Source organism: Spea bombifrons, chromosome 3 (assembly GCF_027358695.1).
Source record: "Spea bombifrons isolate aSpeBom1 chromosome 3, aSpeBom1.2.pri, whole genome shotgun sequence".
NCBI classification, from domain to species: domain Eukaryota; kingdom Metazoa; phylum Chordata; class Amphibia; order Anura; family Pelobatidae; genus Spea; species Spea bombifrons.
In genome coordinates this window covers 9,147,530-9,167,882 of record NC_071089.1, presented here as the reverse complement: position 1 = coordinate 9,167,882, position 20,353 = coordinate 9,147,530, and the positions used below count along the sequence as shown (strand labels likewise).

Sequence of the window (20,353 nt, the reverse complement as noted above, 5' to 3'; positions counted from 1 at the left end):
AGCGCGTTTCCCGTAAGCTCCGCGTACCACAGACATCCAACTATCATTACAGCTCAAAGCCGCACATCGCTGAGCCCCGGCAATAAGGCACCGCCGTTTGCCCCATTACTGACCTTTTATCTCCACTGCAGTCACCAAACCTGGTCCCTCCTTCTGGATCATCTCTATTTGTTTTAAATGTAAAATACGGATTATTGGTTTTTAACCCCCGCTCTATTTGCTACTTCTGAGAATCAGCGGATATTGTGCCCGGTGGTGATGGGGGGTCCCTTGTGGGGTCTCCCCATGCAATGGGTGGGCAGCTGGTCTGTTCCCCCCCAAAAGCGACGCTCTATTGATTTTTACTTTATTTCTTTATACACTTGAAGGGGCTTGAGCTGAACCTGTACAATGTATAATTCAGTCTGGGAGGAGACTGACGACAGATCACTGCTTTAACTACACATTATACAGGGCCAGCCAATCCCTTCCTGCAACACAAGCTCACTGAGGATGGACATTCATAATGTTACGTGCCCTGTCAGCCCTCCCTTTAGTGAATAGACCCCGGTATTGCTATAACGCATATTGTGTGAAAGGCAGAAAATGCTAATTACCCATATCCAGTTTTGGGGTAAAATGTGACCCCAAGATCCCGTCGCGTTCATCAAGTGCCTTCTCCGATAAATCGTATATGACTGCGTTTTGTACCGTTTATAATAAAAGGGGCTTTGTGACGGGAAGACTTTTATTATAGTATCGGAGAAGACAGATGGTTTAGAACTCAGACTCTCTGGAGAGTTAATCAGTAGAGCATAAAAACTGTTTATATGCCGTGTTATCATTTTTATAAAGCGCTTCAGCAGTTCTAAAGCTTATTTTTAGCGCTCCAGATTTACTGCTGGGGGCATCGGGGCGCATGCTTCGTGCTCCTGTCCATTGAGGATTAAAAGGGCACGTTCTGTGATTTTACACGGTGAAGTTTTAGCGTCTGTAGCTTTCGTTTTCCAAAACACGACCCGCGGCCTGAAACGGGGACGTTTCCGTGTACACTCCTGTTCGTACACAGAGCCGTTCTGTATGTACGGCCTACGTGTACGGCTGGGTGTACCCTGTATGGATGTGTAGTGACCGCCATACTCCGTCAGGGGCTTAGATGTAAGGAAGTTTAACTTTACTGAGAGGAAGGTGGATAAGTGGAACAGCCTCCCAGTAGAAGCGAGCATGCATTATACAGTGGGGGAGTTTAAACATGCACGGGATAGTCATATGGCTCCTGAATCAAAGATCAGGGGCTGATTAAGCTTGGAGTCTTTACATCAGGAGAATGTGATCTGCCGTCACATCCTACGTTTCTGTGCTCTTGACCCACGCTGTTGGCGTGGTTGATGGCGATGTGGCATTAGGTAACGGAGGGGCACTTTACCCTACTGGGGCATGTAGGTGGGCCTTTTGGACTAGTTCTATCGAGTCCAAAAGGCCCACCTACATGCCCCAGTTGGGGGATGTTTTTCCTAGGAGCCGAGATTTGGGGATTTCTGTGGGAAATCTTACACATGAATGCAATGTGCAATCGAGCCAAGCCATTGTTGCTACCGGGGTCCTTTCTTATTAAAATCTTTAATGTTACACGTCCTTCCTAAATATATCCCGTGCCACCTGTCTCTGACCCGCACCCTGTAACTTTCCCTGCCACCCTGATCGCTCGCACGTCGGAGCTTTCGGTGCTTCTATTCCTGGAAACCCGTCAGCCGCTTGCCAGTGACTCCTAGAAATTATCACCAAAGTTCAGCAAGCAAGACACGAGGAGCCCTTTAACATGTATTTGATAAAGGGCCCCATACTGAGTGTCCAGTGAACCGGGCAAATTTGTGTAGAAGTTGTGAGCCACTTGACAAATCTGGGAGTCTCCTCATTAAATAACCAGAAGGCGCTGCTCCTCTAGAGATCCGTATAAAATGGCGCAAAAAAAATCTCCGGCTCCTGGGATTTTAGACACTTTTTTTTTCTCACCAGTACCTTTCAGTCCTTGGTCCAGTGGCCTGGAAGTGAAGCTCATGAGTGCGGCCCTCAAAAGCCCACCATACTTGCTGGGAACTTTGTATGAAAGTGCCATAAGGCTAAATTGGAAGCTCATGTGCCCCCAACTGCTGTATGGATCCTTGGTTGGATCGAATCTGGTGGAATTGGGGGACCTTTCTCCACATTTGGTGGAAGTGCCGACTGATGCAACCTTTTTGGATGAGAGTTCAGTGGGATGTGGTGAGCGACGGTCTCTTTAACGAAACATCTGTTTAAGGTGCAAGGTCCTCTCCTTTATGGACCGCGTAAATACCATGGATGAAATTAGAGCCATGGAGGAGTTGATCCACGCCGCCCCTGATAGCACGACAGCATACTCTGGAATGTGGGTCAGTTGGCTTGATTTTACTACTGACGAGACTGGCAGATTATTGTCCGGATTTGCACCCTCGGTGAGGGGTTGTCAGAGGCGACTGGCTCCTTCTCTTTTCCCTCTCTCTTTTCTCTGTGTCCTTTCCCCATAAATTTGACGCGTACTTCTCTTTCTATATCATTCCCCAGCTCTGCTGCCTGCCTCGGTTGATTTGGGGAGCTGTGTGTATATCCCTGGTTGGGTCCTTGGGATGACCATTCAACTACCAGCTGCTGGGGTAGGATTCTTTGGATCCTTAGAGCCTTACAGCCCTTGGACGGGATTATCATTATTATTATTATTATTTATTGTTTTATATAGCGCCATCAAATTCCATAGCGCTGTACAATGGGTATAAAGGAAATAACAAGTAGCATGTAATATAACAAATTGACTAACATAGAGACAACAGGTGAGGAGGGCCCTGCTCACACGAGCTTACAATCTAGAGGGGGATGATTACTTACTGTCTGCTGGAGCCATGTTTCTACTCTGGTAATAGTGTGGACATAATGAGTGATGACAAGAGCTCAGCCCCATATTATGGCCTTGGGCCTGTCTGCCTATCTCTTCAGGCATCCTGCTTTGGGCCTTGGTGGCCTCCTGCCCTGCAGATTCCCTGCCTGTCTACCTCTGCAGATCCCCTGCCTATTTTTTTGTCAGGCCTCCAGCCTGGGCTTGCCTATCTCTCCAAGCTTCCTGCCTGGGCTTGCCTACCTCTGCAGACCTCCTGCCTGCATATTTCACCAGGCCGCCTGCCTGGGCTTGCCTGCCTATCTCGCCATGCCTCCTGCCTGGGCTTGCTTCTGCGGGCCTCTCCCCGGTTCTACTGGCCTCCTGCCGGGGCTTGATCTGTTTTGCTCAGAAGGTTGTAAAGTTTGACCCCCAGCAGGAAAATGAATTAGCCTGTTCTAAGCTAGAGTCAGTTGCAGAAGTAACAGACTTCTACAGGCTACATACCATCTCTGAACTGCTATGTTCCCTCGGACTTTTTCAGAAGAAACTTTTTCTGTGCATGAAGTTAAGTTGGCAGCCATTAGATTGTTGTTGGAATTATAATAGATTATAACCAGAAGGCATCTTGAGCATTGCTGTTACTTCTGTGGCTAGATCAGTCAGGATTGAGCTGCAGCAACTGGAGGAGCTACAGAAGAGATTCAGGAACTTTACATTTGGACTCGCTTCAGTACCTACCTTGTGTCTTTTTACTAAGCTCCCCGCAGCTATATTAACGAAGGAAGGCATGCAATTTATTCCTTGCCTGGATGTCTGTCTAATGGATAATGCATCTTCTATATTCTCATATCCAGACAATCCCTGAGAGACTTTAGGTGGATGTTTAATATGTTCCACCTTCAACCGTGCAGACACTGAGGTCCAGAACCTCATAACGTATTTGTTACAGCTGTGCAACAGCGAAGATGCAGTTTTCAGATTTTCCCAGATGTTGCCTGCAGAAGGAGAGACTGCGACTAGGAGTGTCCTGGGCAGATCATGTGCAGACAGTCTTCATGACATACACTGCCCTCCACTAATATTGGCGCCCTTGGTAAATATGAGCAAAGAAGGCTGTGAAAAATAGTCTTTATTGTTTAACCTTTTGGTAACCTTATTCAATACTTGCTACCTCGGAGTGGTCCTATAATGCTTAATGAGGCTGGAGAATATGCATTAAGGGGTCGGAGACCGTTCCTCCATGCAGAATCTCTCCAGATCCTTGAAATTTCAAGGTCAACAGTGGTGGACTCTCCTCTTCAATTCACCCCACAGGTTTTCTATGGGGACTGAGATGGCCATGGTAGAACCTTGATTTTTATGGTCAGTAAACCATTTTTGTTGCAAGATCAGAAAGTATTTTATCAATCCCTTGGAACTCAGTCTGAGAAGCTCTAAACTGAAGATTTCCCAGTGGCCCTGTATGGATTAAAATCACGTGTCCTGACTGAAGACAATTCGAGAGCTCTTGGAGTCTATAAATGGCCTTTTCCCTGTAAGTAGTGAAGGCCTGACATGTGCTGGACATAGATCAGATGGTATCTGTGCGCATCCAAGCTCTGTCCCGCTGTATTGATCAACATCGATTATCTGAGATGTTTCTGTCAGCCAAATATCAGATGTCCTTCAGAAGGGATTTGAATAGGTCTTTAACCGGCTACCCTGAAGATACAGATGCTACACTAGTGCCTTCTCCAGCTAAAAATAATAGTTCTTCATCTTTAAGAAGGTGTTTTCTCTTGGAATTTGTTAAATGCAAGAAGCAGATTCTCAACTTTCTGGGTTGTGAATTTTGCCTTTCGAGGCTAACCTCAACCCCCTTTGATTCTCCGCAAGAAGTATGTTAGATTCTTCGTAGCTCTCGCTGCAGCTAGAAGAGTTGGAGGATTTCTAACCCTCTCCATTAAGAACCGCACCTCCAGTTTGTGGTGTCTCAAGCATTCCACTGTCTACCTGGATCAGATTATTTGCCAGTATTGTCCCAATCCAAGGAATGTGAAGGAAATCCCGCTCTATGCGTTTTATATGTTATAGGACAACTTCCCGGAGAAGTGTTCAGGGCTACCATTGGTGTTTGTATTATGTTGATGGTTCCACAGCTTATGCAGGCTGGAATGGAACCTTCTCCTGAACGATGTGCTCCTGGCGTATCTATGATCAGGTTTGGGAAGACATCAGTTTTGGAAGAATCTGCTGGACACTTTTGGTCTGAATCTTCTCTTGCTGAAGTTTTGTATTTGGCAAGAGTTCTGCTGGCAGTTACTTTGTTTCCTCCCTGCTGCTTTGTAATATCTCCTTCCACGTTCCACCGACAAATGACATTTGCTGTTTTTCTGGTATGTCGGCATTTTTACCTTGGAAACTCTCATAGTTTGAGGTACAAAAAATAAAATAAAGAAGAGTGAATGGGGCTTTTCCTTGGCAACGTTCTAGGAAGCATCCCATTTCCTGATGCCGTCGCTCTGGGTTAGCGTGTCTGGCTGCATACACCGGGGTCGCCGGCCTCTGTACGGCTTTGGCTGATAGCCATTCTTTTTTGGCTGCCGTACAGTTTCTGGTAGTAGGCCTGCGAAGCATGACTTTGTTTGTGTACCGTGGCGGTTTGCAGCCGACCAAACTCATGCATATATTATATTATATTATTTATATACATATGTATAATGTACAAATTATTTTAAATTTTTCCTGATGCTACTTTAACCAGCACGGGGATCTGTAGGGGATTTTAAAATGTATTGTTTTATAGCTGTAATTGTTACAGTTCGCAGTACAAAAATATTGTATTAAGATTTCCTGGATGTGGGGTATAGTGAGCTACAGCACTTCCGTTCTACACTTGTGTCGTCCCTTTAAATTAACATTTGTGGCCCTTTTACAAATACATTGGGGGATTCCGCATAATCTCTCCACATGCATTGGCCCCATCCCTCACCCCCAGATATTCTTACCGCCAATCAGCTTCAGCGCTGGCTCTGTGAGCTTGGTGGGCGGGTTTTGTTTCAGTGGGAGCGCTTTCCTGCTGCTGATTGGATGATTCGAAGCCAGTCTGTGGCAAGAATAGTCCTACCATGGAGTTGGGCATCTGCAGCTCTGTAGTTGCAGCTTCTGCATCAGTTAAGTCATTGTTTTCCTTATTGGGAGAATGCATAATAAAGTACACAGAGAGCGCTTATGCAGTATGCGTTCTTCCTTAGTGGAACGGAACTATCCGGTCCGTTTGATAGAAAGGAGCGCTGGCTCTATAGCGACCTGAAGTTCTATAATCATTCCTATAGAATTCCTGTAGATTTTATCGAAGGACGTTAAATGAACGTATTTTTTACAAACACAACAAAAGGCTTCTTTAAACCACGTGTTTGTAATTAAACATTTTGAGGAAAGGTTTAATTGTTTTTCTATAGAAACAAAGTTGTTCTAAGTAGCTTTAAGTGGAAAAGTGAAGGTCAACAGCCATATTGAATGGTTTTACGTCCACTTAAGCGATGATGGGCTCCTTTTTGGTGCTGATGCAGGCTGAGGGTCAGATGCCGTGGATTACAAGGACGGGGAAATATTTGTAACACGAACATCTCTTTGGCCGGAGGAGGCAGAATGCTGATCCTTCACGTTGAAAGGTCTGTCCTGACATACACTCGTTTTATGGCCTTGGGAAACGACTCGGAAAGCCGATGAGGCAGACGAGTCGAGTTAACAAGTCAACTTTTCAGCAAACACAATCACAGGTCGTCTTTAATCTTCCATGAAGTCATTGACTTTGTGATCCCTGGGAACCTCCTGGTTTGCCTGGTTGGTTAACTCTGTGTGTGTGTGTGTGTGTGTGTGTGTGTGTGTGTGTGTGTATATATGGTTGGTTAAACTCTGTGTGTGTGTATATGGTTGGTTAACTCTGTGTGTGTATAAAGGTGGGAAAGTTCCTTAAACTCTAGGGGCTTTCTGCACGTTTCTAAGAACCGGCTGACCGCGTAACTTCACGGTTATTTAACGACTGAAAGCTTTTTGAGGAAAACAATGTTCTTGAGCTAACAGAATATGAAAATAATTCACTTGAGCACTGGTTTCCGATTGTGTGAACTTTTGCCGGTTCTTTAGATAGATAACTTTGGACAGTAGAGGACCGCTAATGCAGAAGAATTAACAGCAAAGACCACCTTCTCACTCCATGCAACTTACGGTCATACATATTACAATACATAAGTATAACAGCTTTGATTTGCCTGATCATGTCCCAAAATCATGCATTTTACAGTTGTGTGTACTAAACAAATCTGTAAACACCATTCGATAGGCACAGGTTTATGAAAACCCATCTCATACCGCAGAAGGAGCCATCTCCTCAAGATCTGCATTATTCCTCCTCGTTAAGTTATCGCGCTCTTGTTAAGTTGCTGATGGATGTAGATTTGTGAGGGACAGATTAAGGAGAACTTCAGGATAGGAGATAAGACCGGGCTCAACAAACCCCCGGCCGCCATGAGGACTAGAGACCACTTACTGGTGCCTAGGGTTTTGCAGAGTTGCCATCATGAATCCGTGGGGCTCTCCGTTCAGATAATGCACAGCACTCACCACACCCCTGCAGGAAAGTATACTGTATTCATAGTGTTAGAGTATGTAAGTATAGTGTTAGTCTGTGTGTGTGTGTGTATGAGAGTGCGGTGCTAGCGTGCATGGTGGTTGTTACAGTATGGCATTAGCATGGGTGTGTGTGTGTATGGTGTTCTGTTTGTACATGGGTGTAGAATGGTAGCATGACTAGTGTGTGTAAATGAGTGGTGTTAATGTGTGTAGATGTAGTTTAGTGTATGGCAAAGCTCGACAAACCTTAGGCGCCCCCAAAAAAACATGATTGGGGAAGAAAAAAAAAAAACTATCCCTTAACATTTTTTTGGGGGGCTGGCTCCTATGTCTAAACCAAATTTGTCAACCCCTGAGATAAGATATTGCTAGTTGTGTCATGTATATCCTGATATCTCAATGCCAATAAGGGACTGTTTCGGCTAGGTGTCCTCAAAACGATGATGTTTCCCGACGAGTGACAGATCCACTTTAAAAGCCTCTCCGGCCGTCGTCGTCGTGTCATTGCAGCCTGTACAGAACGATCAATATAAGTTGTAAAAGAAAAATACCAGAAAACATGCTCATGCATAATTTATCAGCAAGCGAATGGATTTACTGTATCTTCTTGTGGAATGCGTTTCTTTGTACAGCAGCGTGTTTTATAAAAGACCCTTATCTGCACAGCTATTGTCCCTGAAACCATAACCACCACTTCTCAATCGGTGGAATAAATTGGCTCGGACGTGAGCTCGATTTTATGAACAGTTTAGTCATTACAATAGCAGCAATAGTAAGAGTTTTATGAGTTCTTTTTTTTTTTTTTTTTTTTTCTTGAAATCGTCTTAAATTATAATTGTTGCATTTTCTTTAATTGCAGTTGTAGAATGGGGGGATGACGTGCACACGATTACAGAAGATGAAGCGGTCATGCTTGTGAACCATCAAGCAACGGGAGACGTCTGCACGCTTATGATGTGCCTACAAGACAAAGGCATGGTATGATGTCTGCCTAGGGAAACATGACCGCCGTTATCCTCTTAATGATTTTTATTTTAACTTGTTTTCGACACCATGGGCCATTGGATGATTCCAACCCCAGTCCTCAAGGCACTCCGGGCTTATGTATCTCCCTATGGAAACAGACTGGCGTAATTACTAAATGCTTTCCTGACGCCGTGACTTGAAGACTGGGTTGAGAACATCTGATAATGTACATATGATGTATACATACAGTACTGTGCAAAGGTTTTAGGCAGGTGTGGGAAAAATGCGTTAAAAAAATAGACATGTTAATGGAAATTTTGTTAAATGATAAAAAATATAGTGAGTGAATAGAAGGAAAATCGAAATCAAATGAATATTTGGTGTGACCACCCTTTGCCTTCAAAACAGCATCGATTCTTCTAGGGACACTTGCCTGGGATTTTATAGGCATATAGTTGTATGATTAAACACTTATACCAAACAGGTGCTGATGATCACAACTGTATTGTGTAGGTTAATACACAATTATTAACTGAAACAAACAGATGTGTAGGAGGAACAAAACAGAGCGAGGAACAGCCAAGCTCTCTAACAAGGTTCAATGTCAACACTGAGCACAGCAACAAGACACAAGGTAGCTATACTGCGTCAGCAAGGTCTCTCGCAGACAGAGATGTCACGGCAGACAGGGGTTTCCAGATGTTCTGTCCAAGCCCTGGTACACACATTTACTGTCCACAGGAGTCTGGTCAGAAATGGTCTTCATGAAAGACTTGCAGCGAAAAAGCCATACCTCAGACAATGAAACAAAGCCAAGAAACTCGACTTTAACGAAAACACAGGAACTGGGGTACAGAAACTAATGGCAGCAGCTGCTCTGGACTGATTAGTTCGAAAATTTAAAACATTTGGCTGTAGCAGAAGGCAGTTTGTTCGCCGAAGAGCTGGAGAGCGGTACAAGAATGAGTGTTTGCAGGCAACAGTGACTGAGGTTCCTTGCAAGTTTGGAGCTGCATTTCTGAGGATGGAGTTGGGGATTTGGTCAAGATTGGTCTCCTCAGACAGATACTTATCCATAATTCAGTATCATCCAGGAGGCATCTGATTGGCCCCAGATTTATTCTGCAGCATGATGACCCCAAACATACAACCAAAGCCATTCAGAACTATGTCCAGCGTAAAGAAGAACAAGGGGTCCTGGTGATGGTTTGGCCCCCACAGATCCCTGATCTCAACATCATTGAGTTTTTCTGGGATCACATGAAGATGTGGCACCCAAATCCACAGAACCTGCCGAGTTCCTTAAATAACCGTGCGAGTGTACCTAGAAGAACCGATGCTGTTTTGAAGGCAAAGGGCGGTCACACCAAATATTGCCTTAATGTTTTCTTCTGTTCACTCGCTTTGCACTTTGTAGAGTGATATAAATAAGCTATTAACGTGTCTATTTTGAAGGCATTCTTACGTTACAGCATTTTGTCACACCTTCCTTAAACTGTCTATGTGCTGTATGTTGTGTTATTTAAAGGGACGGTACAATAAAAAAATATTTAAATGTCATTTGTGAGTGAAGAACACATCCGTAAACATAGTCCCATATCTGTTACTGCTAGGTAGCGGTATTAACACCAAAGGTTTTTTCCTTTTAAATGTATTCTCTGTATGGCTTTTCTTTATTTGGTTGTAAATATAAGCCTGTTTACTAGGCGAACGTCCTTATCATACTGCCTTTTGTTGAACAGTAGAGAATGTCTTGCTTATCCGGAAGGAGCCTCCGATAAATATCCAAGGTTGTTGTAAAAAATATTTTTTCCTTTTATGTTTTTCACCATGTTTTATATACGTGTTCCGAACCCTTTTCTGGCCCGGATAATTATGTTGTGGTTTCCATGAGGATATCATTAAATCCACTAGGAATATCCAGGCCTTGCATGTCTTGCAGTAGGAAAGAAAAGCTTAAAGCGATAACAATACTATTTACTGGTTAAACAATAATAAGCATAAAATAAAATACCGTATGCAGAAATTCCAGTTTGTAAACCGCCTCTATCTGCCCGGAAACATTACAATATGCAAAACCAAGAACGGCTTTAAAAGAAAGCGACACGATACTTCTTAATCCTATGCCAGTAATAGAATTTTAAAATAAAATTAAAAAAAGCCAAAACTGAACCTGACGCTGCATATAAATAACATTGTTGCCCAGTTTTGTCTTAGAATACCGCTGCATTTTTCTTTTAACGGCATTTCAGAATTTTCTGTAATAAGTGATATATTGTTTGGCAGGAGACGCAGCGTTGGTTACTGCTGCCTGCAGGCATTGTTTGTAAAGTTATATTATCTCCAGGGGAAAGTAAACTCGTAAAGGGTTTTTCTTTTTTGCATTTTGGGAAACCGTGCCATGCCTAGGTCCTAATTGTCTAGCAGTGGTATTATTTATTATATATATATATATATATATATTTTTTTTTATTTATAGATTTTATGTATTATATTATTTAGATATTGTATTATTTATATATAAATAATACAATATATAAATAATATAATACATAAAATCTATAAATAATAAAATATATATTAATATATATAATTTATTTATTCCTGCAGCACTTTTTACATTCCATACATTCAAAGGGTCTGACAAAACTAGAACTGACGGACTAAAATGTACCGAGCCGTTAGGTAAAGAGGGCTCACGAGCTTACAGTCTAGAGGTTCAGCAGTTTCATTGCCATGTTTCGGGTTCTGATCATTGTTACCTATACATAGTACCTGCAAATAATACACTAATATTTAAGAGTAATAATGGCATTCTGGTTCTTCTCCAGTTAACGGGCTTCCTCTTCTGTCGCAGGTTGTTCGGCAGATGATGTGGTTAATGGACCATATATTTAAATACACCAATTTTGGGATTGTATCTCTGGTGCATGGAGACTTCTTCATCCGACAGGTGAGTTAACTTCTTCCTGAGCCATTAAGAGTAGAGATTATTTTATTTCTTTCTTTTAGAAAGCAGCTTGCCTTTTTGAGGTATAGGCTGCTTCCTTGCAGACCGGTCAATGGCGGACCTCTGCGTGCCTACTGTTTAAACTCTTGGCTTCACCCCAGATCAGGCGAGCTTGTTTCATTTATTTTACTTGTCCGTCCAAATCTGTTGCTTCTCATTGCAGGGCAAAGCCTATCGAGACCAACAGCTTGTCCTCCTAAAGGACCATCTTGAAAAGTACTACCGGAGTCGGGATCGGAAGTGGATCATTTTATTTCCAGAGGGTGGCTTTCTGAGGAAACGAAGGGAAACGAGTCAGACGTACGCCAAGAAAAATAACCTGCCCTTTCTCACACACGTCACGCTCCCGAGACTGGGGGCAACGCAAGTTATACTGAAGACCCTGTTAAGCCAGCAGGAAAATGGAACGGTTACCAGCGGCGATATGGCTTTCACAGGTCAGAATCATTTTAAATGTGTAACTGTCCACAGGGGCCAGTTGGCCTGGTCCATGGATCTGTGAAGATGCGATCCATTAAAGAGATCGTGTGAATAACATGGCACGGTGTAGGTAAAAGGTAGCGTGTCGATCAGAACTTGTTTTCACTAAAGCTAGTGTACTTTACTTATTTCAGCCAAACTCGTGCTCCCTGGGGGTGAGATCCGACCCGGTCCGCGGCGGCGCTCTGCTACGGCCTGGGGAGGATTTAATGTTACTTCGCTGTAAATATTTGGGTTCCGTCGTCTGCTAATTTAGTGAGGAATGTGGAGCCAAATTGAAAAGCGCGTTCCGCTGTCCCTTTTCTACATGAAATATTAATGGCCTGGGATGGATGTTTTAGATTTGGGTTACTTGTTCAATACCTAAGTAGCTGAAAATGAGCTGTGAAGACGTTCCAGAGATCGGATCCGGGGATTCCCCGCCACGTGTACACCGTTCCTTTTCTGGCTTGGATCTCAACAGCTTCAGCAAGGGGTGGAAAAAGGGTTACGACAAAGGGTTTAGTAGACAAGCCCCTGAATACTTAAACAAATTATTGCAACTGTAGATTTTTCAGCAGCGGCATCATTTCTCCATCAAAATAACGCAAAAAACCCTTCCTTTCCATGATTCCTGAGCTAAGATCACAAACCCCTTTTTGGTGGAGTTCGTGAACCGATTTTAAAGAGAAACTCTCTTTTTTTTTTTTTTTGTTTTTTTTTGTTTTCTGTTGGTGTCGTATTTTTATTATATTATAAACTATTTTTGCGTCAGTAAGTTTAAATGTTTTATGTAATATGTGGCATAATCATTGTGATGCAATCCGCTCCGTGTTGTGATCTCCAAGGGGCTTCTTCTCGGATAGCAGGGGATCACCAGTAGCAGAGGACTCTCTTTAGTATATCCCTCCTCTGATTGGTTGCGTGACCCCCCCAAACAGATTCTCCATGCATTTGCAAAAGGGCCACTCATCTGCCATATGTAATAAATTGGTTATTTATATCCCTCTAAATTGAAATAAATGAGAGCGCCTGCTGCGTGTGCATGCAGTTGGTCTCACCACCCTGGGGGGTAAGTATGTGTGCATGCGCGCTGCTGTGGAAGGCTCCCTTAATGGATTTTGTTTGGGGGGGGGTTACAGAAAGGTACCGGCTATTACTGTCAGCAGACATTGACTGATAGGTTTCCCTCGTTTTATTTCATTGTTTTCTCCTTTTACGTTTGGCAGCCATTCATCTTCAGGGAAGATTGGGCTGTAAAATCATCATTTCTGATTGATTTATATAAACGGAAATGTATTTATCGGATTGATTTTCGGTAAAGCACGATGTTGAGTGCTTTGTTACCAGGCTTGATCTTTTATTCTTGTGCCGCGCGATGTACGTTTACTAATAATGTGTCATTGGGGTGGCTGGGCGCTGTATGGTAATTTAATTTGGGTACAGGGGGGGTGCTGCGTGCGGCACCCTCCGGGTTTATGGATGTCTTCTGACTCCGGGGTCACGTCGAGCGACGGTAAGAGGAGATCTGTAATATCTTTGTCCTCCTAAGCAATAAATTATTATTTCACGCCGTTATTTTCTGAATGAGTTCTCCTACTCACCAGGCATGGCTGGTCCTGTAAGGATCTTAATTTTGTGCAATCGTTCTATAAAGATAAGTTGTTCGTAGCGGACAGTGGAGTTGAGTCCCTTTGAGGCGAGGGTTGTGCGGAACACCATGGGCAGGAATTGGTTCCGGGGGTCAGGAGCCTGGTCTTCGTGCGGATTGACAGCTGTGAGATATAAAATGACATTACTCAGCGCATGGGCTGTGTTTGCGAGTTAATCGGATTATGCCCAAGTGCAAAGGTTGATTCCATTTACTTCTGTTTGAACAGCCTCGTGGTTGATTTGATCATGCCGGCCATATGGTAACACGTGTTTGGTTACATGGTTATAGAATGGATATTAATGGTTTGATGTTCTGCATATAAACCATGCATTAATCCATATAAAATACTTTGCTTTCACTGAAGGGGAGAAATGTCTGTTATGAACAGAAGGCACTTGGTTGCCTTGTACTTACCTTTCAGCAGTCCTGCGGCGAGTCTCCCTGCTCGGTCTTGGTGCGGGCTTGTAATGCTGAGCGCCGGAAATGACGTCATCTTCCGGCGCTCAGTATTACAAGCCGGCACCGAGACAGAGCTAGAGGGCTCTGGCAACTCTGAAAACCACTCGGCGCCCCTCTCTCTCTCTCTTCCGCTTTAAAAAAAAAAAAAAAGCAGTTGCCCCACTCGGCTCCATTGTCAGGCCGGCCCTGATCGAAAGCTATTCTTAAGAGTCCTTTTGATGACCAGGTCTAGAGACCATCCAAGGTGCCCACCGGTATATGAAAGAACAAAGGGCAATGTAGGCAGTCTGGTGGTTTCTCTGCCGTCCATAAACATTAAACTCTAAAACTCAGTTCCATCTCCTACATCAGGACTTCTCAATCTACGCTGTGTGCGCCCCTTTGGATGCTTCTTGTGGGGCAAAGGGGTATATCATGACCTGGGCATTTAATGGGAAGCAGAAGCTGTTAGGGGTATTTATTTATCGGGCTGACGTTGAATTATAATACCCTGTCAGGATTTTCCCGTCATTTTGGAAGCCTGGGAAACTCGTTATCGGACTACTTCTCTGTGATTTAGATTACTGCCCAGAAAGAGAAATCCGATATCAGTCTTGAGCGTCTCCTTGGCTGTACACACTTGGTCGTCTGCTTTCGTATTGAGACTTCTGTCTTTTGTTTCTTTATTATTGAAACTTTGGTAACTTTAGACTGTAGAACTATATTGTATGGTGAAGCTTCCACAAAGCGGTGTTTCAAGATTCTGAATCTTCTGTGCAAAGTCCTTCCAGAAACCCAACGAGGAAATCCCATTTACTGCTGGTGTCCGGCCTTAGCAGACAATGCTTTGTGCCAAGAAAGGTTGGCTTAGAAACTCTATGAAAGTGATATTTATTATTATTATTATTGCTGTTGGAGATTAGTAAAAAAATAAAAATAAAAAAAATGGTAATTTTATATTAAGGCTTTTTTTTGTATTTTTTTTTTTTTTTTTAAATAGACCGAAAACCAAAAGGCCTGCAGTGGATAATAGACACGACGATTGCTTATCCAGACGCTAAACCGATGGACATCCAGACGTGGATTCTGGGCTACAAGCGGCCGTCGGTCACGCACGTCTACTACAGGTAGGACATAAGTCCACGTTATTTAATGTGTGTCCATTTTCCTAAGGATTTTGTGTTTCTGGTGGTTGGGGTGCAGACTTTTCAGGGAAACAAAGACGCTTAGTTAGACCTTAGTCCATTCCGCTGGTTTCCTTAAATTTTTTCAGTCTGGAGGGTGAACCCCCGTTATAAATCCCCTTGAAGGCCGCTGGTAATGTCGCTGTAAGTGTATTAAATAGACCAGACCCTACATCTTATCCACTCAATTATCCACACATGCAATTTACAGGCCATCTTACCGTGTGCGCTTTACCGGAACCTAAAAAACCCACGTGCACTGCTCCACCCTCCATTATTTTAGTTATGGTGTTGAAGATCTCGTCTGTGTGTTTATGATCTGTGGTTAATCCGTTCTGCTGTAGATCATGTAATATCTTTACGCTTTAGATAACGAATGACTTCTGGTTCTTTTTAATAATCATTTCATTAATGAGGTGAGACTTACAGGCTCGTAGTTCCCAGCGTGTTTCCCGGCTGCCGTTTTTGCGGCACGTTTAGGACATGAGCGATTTTCCAGTCAATTGGAACGTCTCCTGATAATGACTTTAGCGAGTGCTGCATAGACCTAAGCTTTTAATACCCTTGTGTTTAACCCATCGCGACCCACCGACTTGTATACCTTTTTATATTTGGTCAAACCTAAATTCTCCTTTCCTGGAAAAAAAACCTTGTCTTATATTTTGTTGCTTTCAGGGTTTCATTCTCTCCATTAAATCACACGGTTTTCTAACAAGCCCCGTTTTTTTGTTTTTGTTTACGCTAGTCTTACCCGGTGGGCTTTATTCACTTTGTCGTTGCGTGCTGCTTTTGGCAGCTAAGGAGTTATAACTAGTACCAGGGTCAGGATTATCTCCTGGTGAGAAGGCTCTGGAGAGCTCAGCGCGGGTCATGGGGGAATATTTGATCACGATTAGGCTTTAAGCCCCTGCTTTTAAGCATCGGGTATGTTTGGTTTGAACAGTAAGCCAGTTCTGCGCAACACCTCCGTGGAATAAACCTTCAACCATTTAAAAGGACAGGAACTGTACAACTAAAATGACTACATGGAGTGTTACATATATATATGTGTGTGTATGTATATATGTGTATGTATATGTGTATATACTATATATTAGCCACCTTGGACGGCTTTTAATATAAACACAGGACATGGTTACATCAATACTTTGTTTTAGTAGCAGCAGGAACAATGCTTCACACAACCGGTTCGATTTTCTTTTTCTTCTGGTATTTAATGTTATGTATGGATGAAGCTGGACCTTTAAAAGCCGCCCGGGGTCCCTGTTACGTTACTTTATGGTAGACCAGCTTTTCTAAATAACTGCGGGATCTTCAGGGTTAAAATATTGCATCTGTGATTGGAAAATCATTATTTTTCTTTATAAAAAGTTTAAGTACACTTGCTCATCCTCTAGTGCATAACACAGTAACTTGTGACTTTGTAGTAGTTTGAAGTGGCTTTTTACGTTAATCCCGGTTGGTTGCAGGTTTGTGGGTACAATATTTCGGAATATGCCGCATTTATATTTAGAATGCCAGAATTTAGTAGGCAGCAATCCCTTGTAGGGTTTCTTGGGAACCAACCCTTCATTGTAAATCCTTCCAAGGCAGTCCTTTCCACGTCTGATCTGCCGCCTGGTGCTTGTGAACAGACTGGGACGGAATTACACCCCGGTACAGGCTGGAAAGGCAATCCCTGCTAATGAAGATGGGACTATATGAATTTCCGCTTACTTCCTTAAAATGTAAATAATGTTTGTCCAACATCTATTTGAAGCGTGAACCAGACGTGTAGTAAAGGCTGATGGATATATGGGATCTATAAGGGTTTATGTCCACATGCCTCTTTTAAATAACCAAAGTATTGCCCCGCAACCCGTAGAAAAAGTACACCGTGTAGTTGCTGGGGGTCAGGCGTTCATTAGGTGAATGTGAGATGCCGTCATACAGTGTAATTTCCCGACAGCATTGGGACCCGGCCCCCACCTATGGAGCTAATCTATGTTTCATCATTCATTCCTTATAGAATCTATGCTATAAAAGATGTGCCAATGGAGACCGAGGCCCTGACGGACTGGTTGTACCAGCGTTTCGTGGAAAAGGAGGATCTTTTGTCGCACTTCTATGAAACAGGTAAAGTACGAGGTGGAACGGAGACAACAGATCCATCACTGTGTTAACCGGTCACGCGTCAAAGTCCGTCTTAAGATTAACGTTGTAAACGTGCCCTTCCCTGATGTGTTCTGTCGATGGGGTTTTGCTAGGAAATGGTTAGTACAGTTTGTCTTTTACGCATGGACCAAAACTGTGCCGGGTGATGTCTCGGTGAACCAGAGATGACCGTATCGGCAGGATAAGCAGCTACTTAATCTGTCCCTGACGGTCTAAGGTGTCCTATAAAGAATGAAGGGTAAACGCCTATACAGGTTTGACTGATTCTCTATGATGTTATACTGTGGTCTACTGTCATCAATAGCTCGTTAGTCCATTGTTTGGCTATAAAAACTTAAATACATATATTTTTAGCTTTTTTTTATTGGGGTTAATGGGTTTTTTGGGGGGGACGCTTGTGACCTCATGATCCCTGATCTCTAGGGGCAGCGAACACATGGCGTTCCTCCTTAACAGAATAAGCGTATCCTTTAACCACCAGGTGCGAGGGCCGCCGATGCGTTCTTCTTCAAGTTCCATAATACATCACAATGCTCTGCACGGCTCAAATTAATCTCTATGCCTCCTGTGAACGCAAAGCGGGGGGTGTCCTCCCCCTATAATGTACAAAAATAATAATGGAACGCTGGTGCTCGTTAACATTCTTCACCATCAGTTGAATTAAGGTCGGCCAAACTGGTTAGGGAGTCCACCGGCACTTTGTTCTTCTTTAGTAATTTGGGTTTCACCGTTATTTATTTTATATAGCGCCATCATACTCTGCAGCGCTGTACAAAATGTGAATCTGACATAACAGTACGTAAATTAACAATGTGACTTAAAGAAACGAGGTTAGAAGGCTCGTTGGTCATTTCCTTGTTTTTCCAGAAATGCCCAGATTACAGCGTTTACGCTCAAAATTATTTCAGTGGTTTCTGATTGGCTGATCCTAAAAAACATATAATAGCAATTTATTTCATCCCGCCTGGCTGCAAAACAATTATATATATAAATATATATAATTTTTTTTATTTTTTAATGACCCTTAATTATTTTGCCATGCAGAATTTTTTTTTTTTTTTTTTTTTTTTTTTTTTTTATGGATAACCGATTTCAAAATAGAATGTTGAGAAATTGTTGAAAAATAATTATTATTTCTGACTCTCTTCCAGGGGCTTTCCCTCCACTGCCAGGACAAAAGAAAGCCATTCCAAGAGAGATGATCCTTAACAACAGGTGGCTCCTCCTCGTCCAGCTGTTTGCGTTCTCGTCCGGTTACTTGTGGTACTGCGTTCTTCACTCGTTTTATCAATGCCTGTTTTAAGAGCGGAACAAGAGCAAGAGGACTCCATGTAGGAAGTTTCATGCTCTTCCCAGAGAGCATCATCTTATCTGTGTGAATGTGAATAAGCCACAGTAAAGAAAACAGTGGACTCAATAATTATTATTATTATTATTTTACCTTTCCTGGGTCGTTTTTTAATTTCGAACAAAAAGTACGGCTAAGTGTCAGTGAGCCGCTAACAACTTTAGGAAGCGGAACAAGGCACGTGGCCTTTCGAACCGACGTTCTAAGGGCGAACAGCTAAAATAATTACGGAAGATTTAGTGCATTTTTTTTTTATTATTTTGTTTTTGTGAGATGTTGAAAAGAGATCCTCATGTTTGATGGGTAGTGACAGCAGCCGGCCGCCATCATTCATCGCCAACGGAAATGCGACTGCGCCCAGGCTCCGTGCCGTTACTGATCTGCGGAACGCGTCGCCATGCTTTACGCATTCGGTGGCGTCGGCGCATAATGAGTTTAGCAAACGCCTTGTGTCTGGCATTAGAAAATCACACATCAGATTGAGCCCAGACGTGAAAAGGAACGGTCGCCCTCCATGTGTGTTTACCACAAAGCACCTGCTTTACTAAAGTGTCATCCCTCTGGAGGATAAATGTCTACTTGCTTGTCAAGACTTTTTTTTTTTTCTGTTAATATACATCATTTTTGTATGTGAATTTTAACAATGCAGTGTTTTTGTGTTGGTTTTTTTTTATTATTTTTTTTAACGTCTCCTCTAATTGCACTTTTTAAGATGTAGTTTAAAACGCTGTGGATTGTTTGGTTTTTGAAGAAGCGCTAAAAATGTCTAACCCTCGGGTGTGAAACCCGTGGCCCAATTTATTCATCGGTTAGCCCTGCGGCAAGGAAAGGTTGAGAACGTTTTTACAAAGAGGATGTCTCTGCTTTAATGTCTGTCTGGCCTCTCTTAACCGTATTAACGAAATGAATGTGTGGATCAAGGTAATTGGAAGTGTGTCTGATGCCAAACCAGAAGGCCCTCTTAACCAAGAGACTCGGCCCGCATGGCCAGTGTTCCTCTGAGACGAAATATAAAGCAGATGAGAACACGATTTCTTTATCTTCTTCTTAAACCTCTTCTGCAGATACACAGCCCCCTCTAGTGGCTTCCATTATTACTTAGAACCATTGGTTAACACGCCATGGTCTTTAAGAGTGTTTTGGGTCGTTTTAAGGGCAAAACGGATTTCTGTATCTTGGCGGTAAATTCAGAAGAGGTTGTTAATAAATTCACCAACAAGACTTAATGGCCGTCTCCACATTACGCACCCGTTTCGGTTTCTAGGCCACTGATGACACATTCCAAAGCCACGTTCCAGCGCCATTGACGGTAATTTTTATAGGTAGAAGGAGGATAATACCTAAACCGTTACTGAAACGTGTTGAGTTTTTTGCAATGGAATTTTCAGTAGATACCTGGCTATAGCGAGACAAGGGGGGCTTAGCCACCGTGAGTTGGTGATATCTTGCAGAAGAAATCTAGAATTAGAGGAATCAACCAAAAATGAGATGTTATGCATTTAGGCCCACCAAGGGGTCCATCTTATAACTTAGTAATACCCTTCTTTCTAGTTATTTTCCCGTTATCTTGTAGGAGAGGTCCTTAGCTGCATGTATAATCATTGTGCTCTTCAGAATGTCCACCCATTGACCATATTGTCCATATTAAACACTATAG

At 42.9% G+C, this 20,353-nt stretch overlaps 1 protein-coding gene across 1 annotated transcript in view; it reads left to right on the top strand.

The window, feature by feature from the left end:
* The window catches only part of LPGAT1 (lysophosphatidylglycerol acyltransferase 1), a 31,320-nt gene extending 11,403 nt beyond the window's left edge, over positions 1 to 19,917 (top strand). Inside the window, exons 3-8 of the mRNA XM_053458701.1 lie at positions 8,343 to 8,461; positions 11,307 to 11,402; positions 11,623 to 11,896; positions 15,011 to 15,137; positions 17,203 to 17,309; positions 18,500 to 19,917. Coding sequence (XP_053314676.1) covers positions 8,343 to 8,461; positions 11,307 to 11,402; positions 11,623 to 11,896; positions 15,011 to 15,137; positions 17,203 to 17,309; positions 18,500 to 18,651 — 875 coding nt within the window. The 3' untranslated portion in view covers positions 18,652 to 19,917. The remainder of the gene's footprint in view (positions 1 to 8,342; positions 8,462 to 11,306; positions 11,403 to 11,622; positions 11,897 to 15,010; positions 15,138 to 17,202; positions 17,310 to 18,499) is intronic.
* Positions 19,918 to 20,353: the final 436 nt, after the last annotated feature.